The following is a 12367-nucleotide window of genomic DNA, read 5'->3' as shown; positions in this document are numbered from 1 at the left end:
TCAAATGACTAGGGTCCATAGAATGGTTGAAAATAATATATTTCTATAACACATATCTGTCATACCATTAATACACAATACCATACAAGGTGGTTTAAGTATATTGTTATATCAAAGGTCAATAAGGTCATCGACTATAATTGCACAGTGAGGGTTTGAGCCTAAATATAGTATTTCTGGTAACTAGTGGCCAATCCATCCCTATATACGGTCCACCTACTCCATTCTCTGGTAACTAATGGCCAATCCATCCTTGTATACAGTTCACCTTCTCCACGCTCTGGTAACTAAGGGCCAATCATATCCCTGTATACAATCCACCTCCTCCACTCTCTGGTAACTAATGGCCAATCCATTCCTGTATACGGTCCACCTCCTCCATTCTCTGGTAACTAATGGCCAATCATCCATGTATATGGTCCCCCTCCTCCACTCTCTGGTAACTAATGGCCAATCCACTCCTGTATATGGTCCACCTCCTCCATTCTCTGGTAACTAATGGGCAATCGATCCCTACATACGGCCCACCTACTCCATTCTCTGGTACCTAATGGCCAACTCATCCTTGTATACAGTTCCCCTTCTCCACGCTCTGGTAACTAAGGGCCAATCATATCCCTGTATACAATCCACCTCCTCCACTCTCTGGTAACTAATGACCAATCCATTCCTGTATACGGTCCACCTACATTCTCTGGTAACTAATGGCCAATCCATCCATGTATATGGTCCACCGCTTCCACTCTCTGGTAAATAATGGCCAGTCCACTCCTGTATATGGTCCACCTCCTCCATTCTCTGGTAACTAATGTGCAATCCATCCCTGTAAATGGTCCACCTCCCCCACTCTCTGCCACTGGTTGGCACATACTTCTAGGAAGCAAATAAGGGTGTCCGTTTGGATGGTCGACCATGTTAAGATCGATAGTCATTAGGTCGACCACTATTGGTCGACATGGACATATGGTTGACACATGAAAATGGATGACACATGAGAGGTCGACACATGAAAAGGTCAACATGGCTTTTTAAAAAAAAAATATCTAACTTTTTCATACTTTACCATCCACGTGGACTACGATTGGGAATGGTAACCTGTGCCGAGCGCAGCGGTAGCAGAGCAAGGCCCCTGGCCCGCAGCATGGCAAGCCAAGCAAGGCACAAAAACAGTAAAAAAATAAATTTAGACCTTTTCACGTGTCGACCTGTCCCGTGTCGACCATTCTCATGTGTCGACTATTAGTCAACGTTGACCATGTCTATGTCGACCAATAGTGGTCGACCTTAACATAGTCGACCATTCATACCGGAACCGCAAATAAGTGCCTGTGCAGTATCTGTGTATGACTCACATGTATCCAGGATTTCACAGCAATGCTGAAAACTATCAGTGGAATTCTTCATGTATAAAAAAAAGTTTTGTCCTAAAATTCAGATACTTCACACATTTTTGTGTAACAGAATTACCAACAGTGGCTTAAAACATGTGGCTCACAACGTAAAAAGAACAGGCCAGTGAGTGAATGCCCTAATAATATGTCCTAAACTTAATAATTGGTTAATTAGTTTCACTGGAAAATTTAGTGATTGATAGCGATCAAATAGAACAGAAAAGGGTCATTAACCAATAAGATGGTGCTCCAGAAATGATGCTGCTTTGTGCATGTTCCTGGTTTGCCTATATGATATATATAACCTTGCAGGAGGTGCATTATAGGGATGTACTGTAGTTATGTGACTGGCGGTCAGGAGACAACAGAACCTATCATTTGAACGAGAAATAGTAATACTCATCTGACCTGATTTCCCAAGTTATAATCCAGCTGGTACAGTACATTTGTTTTGGTTAATAAATATGTTAAATATTTATAGAAACATCCTCAATTATCCTGTTAAGGTGGGTACACACTGGTAGATATATCTGCCGATCAATTGATCGGCAGATATATCTATGGACGGATTAGGCAGTGTGTTGAGTATACACACTGCCCGATCCATCGGGGACTGACGTCATGAACTGGGCGGGCGTGTACACATGCCCGCCCAGTTCAGCTGTCAATCACCGCCGGCTGCTGCAGCATGTGTACGGGAGGTCTGCTGACTGTGCCCGTACACACACAGTGATGCGCCAATATATCGGTAGATATATTGGCCGTCGGCAGTGCTGCGGGGCCGACGCGATAGGTCTGTGAATGACGGAGTTCACAGACGTATCGGCCGTACACACTGGCCGAAGGATCCGCAATATATCGCCGTTCAAGAGAACGGCCGATATACAGTATCGGCCAGTGTGTACCCACCTTTAGATTAGGTGTAACTACTAGAGTCTGGACTTTGAGAAAATAATCATAGATAGGAGCCCTGTAACTACTGACATTATTTAATAGTATTTTTGTTTTGTCTTGCTCAGTAAAACACTTAGAAACAGGTATTTCTATGGCACAGACTTACCAAATACACCGGGAAGTTTGTTGGGATGTGCTAAGTCGTTATGTTTCTTCTGTTGCCTTTTCTTGAGCTGTTTAATTGCCCTTGTGGATCTGATCTGATTTTTGCTTGCCCGAAAAAATGTGACCATAAAGGGTTGTTTGGAACGTGGGGCTCGTCGTCCTAAGATGCCTGCCAAGCTTGGATCAATGCTCTGCCCTGTTACATTAAAACACATCATTAGAAAAATGCCATATGGTATGTTTTTGCATTTATATATACAATTTTGTGGTTTCCTATATTCACTCATTGAATGTAGTGTATTGTATGAGATGTCTGTGTATTTAGCAATTTATGGAACCGAATAACCCTTTTCCAAGGTATGTGTTAATAAAGTTGGAAGAGGTGCTCCAAGAATATATATTAGCATAACATAAAATCCAGTGTAAAAGCTTGTCACTGCACAGACAGGTAAAGGCAAATGTTCGGCTCCAAACACATCATGAGGTTTATTTACAAAGTGTCTGTTGTAAAATCCGGAGCTTCTGATAGTGTTTTTGCCTGGTACAGTATTTAAAAGGGCAATGCTTTTGCTAATCGTATCTTGCTAGTAACAGCATTGCCTTTTAAATGTTGGTCATAAACACAAACAGAAGCGCCGAGATTTACAACCCAATGCTTCGTAAATAAACCCCCAGAAGTTCAGTGTGAAATGGAGGGCCAGGCTCAGAGTCACAAGATTGCCAGACAATTATGGAATCAACATTTAGATAATCACATAAACAAACAGAAAAAAAAAGAAATACCATTTGAGGATTAATTCATAATGTAATCAGAATATGCCATGTCATGCAAATAAAGATACTTTTTTCTTCCATGTGCAGATATTAGGTTTATTCAGAGTAGTAACAGAATTCATGAGTATAAGCAATCAAGAGAAAAAGTGGATTAAGAGGGACCTTAATTAATACACACATTTGTGAGCATTTGGTCAAATAAAAATCTAAAAATTCCCAGTTGCCATTTGGATCAAAACCATAAATAAATATCACAACTTTTAAATAGCATTCTACATAAAACCAGTTTATGAATCACAAAGGGCTAAATCAGGAGTGAAAGATTTTTGCATAACGTTCAGTTTACAAACCAGCCGTCTGCTAGAATCCCGTGTTATTGAGGTGGAAACTCAGTTAGCCGTGAATTAGCTGAAAATTGCTCAACACAGTTAAAAAATTCGTGGCTGCAAATTTTTGATATTCAATTAGAAATCTGAGCTAATTTAATGAGCGTTAAGGCAGATTTTAATCTCAGCTCTAGACTAGGTGAAAAGTAGAAAAAAATCCTGATTTTAATGTAAAAATGACAGCACAGTGCAGTAACCCTGGGACACACACCCAATGAACAAGCTGGGTTCACACCTATACAATTGTCAGACCGTTCTTTCAGTTCCAGAGCTGTTAATGCAATGTTATAAGAGTATGTACACACCTTTTATCATGTTTTATTGGAAGAAAATAGGTCACATCTTAGTTTAGGTTTTATGTGCAGCTATAATTCATGCTTGCTGACTTTCAGTTTCAGGAGACTTCGGGGGTGGGGCCGGGCTGTGACACCATCAAGCCCCACCCCCACATCGATAAAGCCGCAATTTGTGGGTGTGCGGGAAGGGGCGGGGCTAAAATGAAGCGATTTGCGACATTTTAACTCCTTCCCCACCCCACGGACTCGCGAATACGGGGGATTATCTCTCCATCCTGCCCGCATCACTAGGGTGCGAGCAGGATGTGGGAGACCTGCCTACTTTTCCGGGGGTGCTGAAAACACACTTGCTGGTCATCATTTTCCATCAGCTACAGTATAAGTTCCACAACCAACAATCCGACCACATTTAACAGCATCCAATCTTTGCTTGTAGCCATTAACAGACATGTACACTGTCCTGCTATCTTATTTACCACTATTTGGGGGACAAGGATGATTTCCCACCCATTCATGTACTTCAAATAGGTCACACTCTGCAATGAATGCGTATCCAGTAAAATCTGCGAGCACAGGGCACAGAACATCTGTGACCACCATACAATATAGAAAGCATTAGTGACTGCCATATAATACAGAGAGAATCAGTGACTGCCATACAATACAGAGAGCAGTTGTAAGTGACCTTCATACAGCAGAGAGAGTAGTTGTTAATGCCATATAAGACAGTTTTATCATTCCCTCATCAATAATAAACACCTCCCTTCATTACCTTAGCCTCATTGCAACAACCCCATTCATTATAATATACCGTTTTTAACCCCTCTACACTAAATACATTCATAACCCCCATTATTAATTAACCCCAACATCATCAAATAATTTCATTCATGTATATTAATTCCCTAATTACCTGCCTCAGTCTCATAAACCTTTATCTTAATCCCAATAAACCATTAACCCCTTACGCATACCTCCCAACATGACCCTTTCCAGGAGGGACACAATGCTCTGCTTCTGGACTTTTCTCTTAATCTATGATTGCTGGCACCTGTGTTGAACAGGTTAATGGATAAGAATGGTGTTTCAGCACAGGTGATGGCAATCATAAATTAAGAGAAAAGTCCAGGAGCAGAGCATTCTGTCCCTCCTGGAGAGGGTCATGTTCGGAGGTATACTTACGCCTTATTTTTAATATTACCTAATCTTAATATTACCTACCATAAGATATATCCATTCGTCCCTATCCCTATACTGTTTACTGGAGGCTGAAGAGTCTTTCAGTCATTGGACATTCTAGACAGAGCTGGTAGACAGCAGCTGCAATTCCACCTTCACTATAGATATTGAATTGTGATTAAGGAACTATGGGGGTCATTCCGAGTTGATCGCTAGCTGCATTTGTTCGCAGTGCAGTGATCAAGGCTAAAAAATGGCAGTTCTGCGCATGCGTATGCGGTGCAATGCGCTTGCGCGACGTATGGGCACAACGAACGATGTAGTTTTACACAGGGTCTAACGATGCATTTCAGTCGCACTGCTTGCCGCAGAGTGATTGACATGAAGTGGGTGTTTCTGGGTGGCAACTGACCGTTTTCAGGGAGTGTGCGGAAAAACGCAGGCATGCCAGGAAAAACGCAGGCGTGACTGGGCGAACGCTGGGCGGGTTTGTGACGTCAAATCCAGAACTGAATAGTCTGAAGTGATCGCAAGTGCTGAGTAAGTTTTAAGCTACTCTGAAACTACAGAAACATTTTTTGTTGCCGCTCTGCGATACAACCGTTCGCACTTCTGCTAAGCTAAAATACACTCCCAGTGGGCGGCGGCATAGCGTTTGCACGGCTGTTAAAAACTGCTAGCAAGCGATCAACTCGGAATGACCCCCTATGGGCCTAATTCAGCAAGGATCGCAAATCAGCAAAATTATCAAAAAAAGCGTAAAAATACAAATTCTGCAACTTAAATAGCAAAAACTGAGAAAAAAAACCCAAATTCTGAGACTTAGCAAAAACTGCGTATGCACTACGAAAAGTAGGCGTGTAGGGGGCGTACTAAAGGTCTGGACTCGCAAAAACTACGATCAGGGGCGTGTTGCGGGGCGTGTTGTGGGCGTATGCTGATGGTCGGTGGGCGGCGCATTCGCAATTTTTACAACAGATCGCACATTTCTGATGTGCAGTTTCTGAGTGACTACAGGTCTACCTTAAAAATTGCACAAGCTGACCTCAGTTGTAGACTGCATGTATACTGCAATCATTGCTTCATCACACCCAGCTGAAGAAGCTCACACCTCAGACCACAAATCACTTCATTCAGCTGTATTGGAACTTAGAAACATGTAAGGTATTGTTTAACTCTGCAACACATGTTGATTGTGAAAATATATGTTACTAACCGATTTGTGTTTACACTTACTAATAATCGAGGTTTGACAACCACACTATTTGATAGAAGCAAATGTAAAATAACCTTTACAAGCATTTTGCTTAGTAGTATCTGCTGAATGACATTTAGCTTCCTAATATTTTTTTTTTAAACAACCAACATTTTTTTGTTAAACAAAACATACCCACATATATTTTCTTATTTTTTAAATATTACATTTTGTGCGCTTATGTTGAAGCAAAGAAACATATGTTGAAGACCAGCAACACCATCTTTTTATTTTCAAGTTTTGCAAATTCTGCTCCATTAGTATACTTTTTGAAACAAATATTTACACATAATTCCTTAAAGTAAGGTATGTAAATAAAAGCAAAGAAACAATATGTAATGTTTGACCACTACACAATAAAAAAACACTTTTTTTTAATAAAAATGTTACTATTGTTTCCAAATTAAAATATTTTGACTCCAAAAAAAGTGTGTTTGCATACCTCCCAACATGACCCTCTGCAGGAGGGACATAATTCTCTGCTCCTGGACTTCCCTCTTAATTTATGATTGCCATCACCTGTGCTGAAACACCTTTCTTATCCATTAACCTGTTCAACACAGGTGCTGGCAATCAGAGAGAAAGAGAAAAGTCCAGAAGCAGAGCATTGTGTCCCTCCTGGAGAGGGTCATGTTGGGAGGTATGTGTTTGTTAAAACATATACCAAATACCAATAATTGCTGTTGTGTAGGGTTTAGAGACTAGAATTCACACTCTCTCTAGTTGAATATATTTGAACACAGTTATGGGCATTAGTCAATGTTTGAAGAAAAACACTATGGTGTCTTTAATATAATAATTGCTAAATTACCACAAGATCATTTGACCAATTAAGTGATGATTGAATTGATTTACAATTGTTGAGCAGTTTCTTTAATTTGGGTGCAGGAAAGTAGGTTGTGCAATTTTTAAGAGAAAAACACTGTTGTTAGCAAAAAATGCAACATTAGAAACATGTACGCAAATATTGTGTACATTTGTAATATGTACGCAAAAATTTCGATTATTAGGATGGTTTTCACAATATTTGCACATTTCACAAGGCCACCTTCTTCTTGTTAAATTAAATTAGTGTGGCAGTTTTTCCGTTTGGGCGTGCTTTCGCAATTTTGCTTTTGCTCGCAATTTTTGCTAATTTGTAATTTTTGCAATCCTTACTGAATTTGCCCCTATATCAGGGATGGGGAACCTTTTGGCCCTCCAGCTGTTGTTGAACTACACATTGCAGCATTCCCTGCAACAGTTTTAGCATGGCCAAATAGCAAAACTGTAGCAAGGCATGCTGGTATATGTAGTTCAACAACAGCTGGAGGGCCAAAGGTTCCCCAGCCCTGAACTATATCAATGATGCATTACTAAACAGTGCCAAAATGTTGCTGAAATAATACCTATCCATGTGCATTTGTAATGGAAAACTACCAGCAGATTAAACACAGCACAGCCATTAATGAATGTCTTTTAACCTCACCATTATCATTCTCCACATAGAGACGCAGCCCTGAATTCAATTTTGAGTGAAGCAACCAGTGGTTACTGGCAGCCGTCACATCAAAGACCAGCCATCCTTCATCACCAGCTTGTATGCTTTCATGGTCCAGAAGCGTTAACTCAGGCTGGCTGAAGAGGAGAGAATAACATTATAATAATACACAACGTGACTGAAATGCTTCATATACCTGAAACAAGGGTATACAGTGTGTGTCAATATTAAAACTGTCGACATTCAGAATTTCGCCGTGTACAGAATGTCAACATTGAATATATTGACATTCCCAATGTCGACACAGGCATAATGTTGACATTGTCAGTTTTTACATTTAACACGTTAACATTCTCTACACAGACATCCTGAATGTCAGCATTATGCTGGTGATATTCTGATTGTCAACAAACTACCCCACACCCAGTAACAAGATGTGCACAGCAATGTTTATGATTCATTGATGTTAGAAACAGTATATCAGTAGCATCTAGTGATGATTATGTGATGTTTATATTATCACTCACACTTAGGACTTTACTTATGTGGCGCACAGGTAAGACTATGGTGGTCATTCCGAGTTGATCGTAGCTGTGCTAAATTTAGCACAGCTACGATCAGGTACTCAGACATGCGGGGGGACACCCAGCACAGGGCTAATCCGCCCCGCATGTCAGTGCCGCCCCCCTTCCCCCGCAGAATTGCAAAAGCATCGCACAGCGGCGATGCTTTTGCATTTCAGGAGTAACTCCCGGCCAGCGCAGCTCCTGCGGCTGGCCGGGAGAACCTCCTCGCTGCCTGGGTCGCAGCGGCTGCTTGTGAGGCACTGCGGCCCACCCCCCCAAACGGTCCGGCCACACCTGCGTTGGTCGGGCCACGCCCCCTAAAGGGCGGCTTAACGCCGCCTTCCAGCCCCCTCCCACCCAGCGACCGCTACAATACAACGGCCTTCGGGCGCCCAGCATGCGCCGGCACACTGTATCGCCGGCGCATGCACAGATCCAACCCGATCGCTGCACAGCGATAAACTGCAGCGAGCGATCGGGTCGGAATGACCCCCTATATCCCCAGAAAAACTGGTACCATATAGACAGTAGGATAGGAAGGAGAAAAAAGAAAGACTCTATGTTGGGGCACACTTTGAAATTTGTAAATTTATTAAAACTTAACTTTTAATTTAGTTCCGCATAAAAAAGGGAGGGTTGATACAGAAAAATGTTCAAATACACAAAATATACATATATTGGTAACAATCTCCACAGAGAAATGTGTTCAAATATATAAAGTATATAAATAAATAAATTTGTTGATAAATATCCACACAGGGAAAGAAGAATCTGATTCAAAATTATTGATTAACAAAAATCAGGATAAGCCTGATAACAATTAGGAGCACCTATGGTGAAAATATATGGAAAACAACTATATGCCTAGTTGATCAAGATAAAGGGCACAAATAAATGAAATTGAAATGTAATCACAATTGTAGTGATAGTAGGTTGCTAGAAGTCCATTTGCCTAATTGATCAAGATAGAGGGCACAAGTGAGTATAATTATAATATAATTCACAATTGAAATGACAATTAACTAATGGCAATCCTCTGGTAGGGGCTATGTTTGCTACAGAGAGGATCCTAAGGTAAAAAGACGTTTGTAAGGATTTGATTCCAAACAACATTCATAAGAAAACAACACCAAGATTGCCAAAAATAGTAGTAACGATCTAAGGTTATTGAGAGAGTAGCCAAGAAGTGGGTACAGACTTTAAAATTCAGAAGTTGCTCTAACACTTCTGCTGTTTGTGATCAGAGATTAAATCTTTACTGCACCTTATATTCCCAAGTGGTCACCGTACTAATCAGGCTTATCAACGCTTAGCTTCCAAGATCGGATGAGATTGGGCGTTGCCGCTGAAATATGGCAGTAATTAAATCACTATGACACAAATGAGAGAGTGTAATAGAGGATGAGCAACAAGAGTACTTCTGCTGTCCAGTTAATAGCGCAGATTCTCTGTTACTACAGGCATTGCAGAGAGTAGTCTCGCATCTGGATGAGAGGGTACAGAATTATAGGTGAGATAAGTAAAGGATAGGGAGGGGACCCCACCTTCTGCTGTCCACTGTCTTATATGTTATAGCGGACAGTGGATGAGAGAGGTAGGTTAGGCTCACCTATTGAAAATAAAGGTTTGAAGACAATATGATGTACTCAAAAAAATCGATTTATAACAGGCTACTTTGCTAAGCCAAAAGACCAGTGTACAGAAAATTATGAGAAAAAGAGCATGAATTAAGTTACATAATGAGAGTTATAAAATAACTAGGTAGCGGAAAAGCCATTAATATAGTGCTGATAAGTAACATGCACAAATTACAAATAAGTAGGCTTAGAAACAAAAGGTACGAAGTACTGCTATGCACGTGAAAATGCTAAGAGACATATGCATATTATAAGAAAAAAAGTGGTCTATGGCAATCTAAGGAAAATTTAAGGATCACTTTAGCAAACAAAGAAAAAATAAATTAATTTGTAGTAATGCAGAGAGTCCCAGTGGACACATACAATACCAGGGGATACCAGGGAGTGATCTGAACTATAAAAGGTTCAGCATCACTGAGCACAGACGGCCGTTTCACCGGGGTGGCTTGTTTACTGTGAACAAGCCACCCTGGTGAAACGGCCGTCTGTGCTAAAGTGATCCTTAAATTTTCCTTAGATTGCCATAGACCACTTTTTTTCTTATAATATGCATATGTCTCTTAGCATTTTCACGTGCATAGCAGTACTTCGTACCTTTTGTTTCTAAGCCTACTTATTTGTAATTTGTGCATGTTACTTATCAGCACTATATTAATGGCTTTTCCGCTACCTAGTTATTTTATAACTCTCATTATGTAACTTAATTCATGCTCTTTTTCTCATAATTTTCTGTACACTGGTCTTTTGGCTTAGCAAAGTATCCAACAACAAGAACTAGGAAAAAAGATCTGCACTCTCAAATTTCATATTAAGAAATATTAAAGTGAAATAAATCACTTCTAATAACCCCAATACAAAAATTAAAGATTTAATATACATCAATCTTGGGGGTGCTACCTAAGACAACCAATGAGCAACACATGATATGGAAGAAAGAGAATGGGGTTGTACTGGTAAGGTGCACAGGGGATAAATTAAAACATAACTTTTATTGTCACATTAAGAGGCCGTAAACCGGTCAGCATAGCGAAATATATGGTTAAAATTACGTATAGAAAAGGAATAAAGTGCTCTAAGATAGAAAAATAGTGAAATTAAAAATATCTCCACTTCGATGATTGCAAAAACTATCGATGGAAGTTAATTGGAATACTAATGAGTAAATCTGTTATGTATACTATGAACAATCGAGCCCACTATTGATGGCTACAGAAAACTTCCAAATCCCAGTGTCCGCTATGGTATGTGTATATTCTTATAGATCCTTTGTATGTCTCACACACACTACGACCAACAGCCCATATGTGTCAATCAATTGTTTCCTTTTCTCAACTTTGGAGTAGAACAAGGGGTTGGTATTTAAACGGATTTGTATGCCCTGGATTTGCTATCCTATACCGCTCGAGCGTTCACTCCTAATGTATACACACAGCCGTATCGCCAGTGATGTAAAGTGAATAAGGTGTATTGATCAATGAAACTGAGCGATGTTTCATAAGGCGTGTGTCATTATGCTCATTGGGAATTGAAGAGACAACTTTATTGCAAAATTGACTAAATTACAAGTGTGTTCCTCTATCACATAAACACTTCAATCACAGAAGTTGCTGTTTCTACCCCACTGTAACAGCAAACTAACTGTATCTGGATGGGGTTAATTAGAATGCTGATATTAAATGTGCGAGCAAGGGTTGGCACATTCGTTTGTGCCGTCAGATTAGATACCCTCAGTATTGATATTCATTATGATCCTGCATTGGCTACATTATAATTAATCTGCTCCCCGTGACCACAGGTGAAAAATATATAAATGGTAATAGAGGCACTTGTAGAAGTGATTTATAAAAAGAATTATAGTCCGATTATAAGGTACTTCCTCAATTAGCAGTGTGCTAGCGTGGTTTACTATCGTGAACACACTACCATGACTAATTGATTGATTGTAATCCGATTGTAAAGTACTTCCTCAATTAGCAGTGTGCTGATATGGTTTGCTATTATATATACATTAAATACTGACTGATTTAGAAGATATTTCTAGCTGTAAAATCCAGGAACAAACGTACTGCTACGGCATACATTCAATCAGCATTAATCCGCTTATCGGGCATTCCCGTGCATGTCACTTAGCCCAGTATCAAACCCTGTAAGTACGTGCTATAACGATGGTACTCAAAACATTATGTGGGTGAACATGCTGCATTGATATCTAATGAGTTAGCATTTAACTAATTAACGGGTATTCCCGTCGTGCAGCAGTCCCACCCAAATGTTGAAACCCACACCAACCCAATAATACTGGAGGCACTTAGTTTTGCTGTAACGGCATATGTTAAATCAGTAT

General features: G+C 40.2%; 1 protein-coding gene across 1 annotated transcript in view; it reads right to left on the bottom strand.

Moving 5' to 3' along the window:
- LOC135032126 (bone morphogenetic protein 8B-like) overlaps positions 1-12367 on the bottom strand; it is a 171824-nt gene that overhangs the window by 42838 nt on the left and 116619 nt on the right. The window contains exons 3-4 of the mRNA XM_063954063.1: positions 7809-7957; positions 2452-2646 (exon numbers count right to left, since the gene is read on the bottom strand). Coding sequence (XP_063810133.1) covers positions 2452-2646; positions 7809-7957 — 344 coding nt within the window. The remainder of the gene's footprint in view (positions 1-2451; positions 2647-7808; positions 7958-12367) is intronic.

This window comes from Pseudophryne corroboree, chromosome 2 (genome assembly GCF_028390025.1).
Source record: "Pseudophryne corroboree isolate aPseCor3 chromosome 2, aPseCor3.hap2, whole genome shotgun sequence".
In the NCBI taxonomy this organism is placed as follows: Eukaryota; Metazoa; Chordata; class Amphibia; order Anura; family Myobatrachidae; genus Pseudophryne; species Pseudophryne corroboree.
The sequence above is the reverse complement of the archived record's forward strand: the minus strand, read 5'-3'. Positions and strand labels throughout refer to the sequence as shown.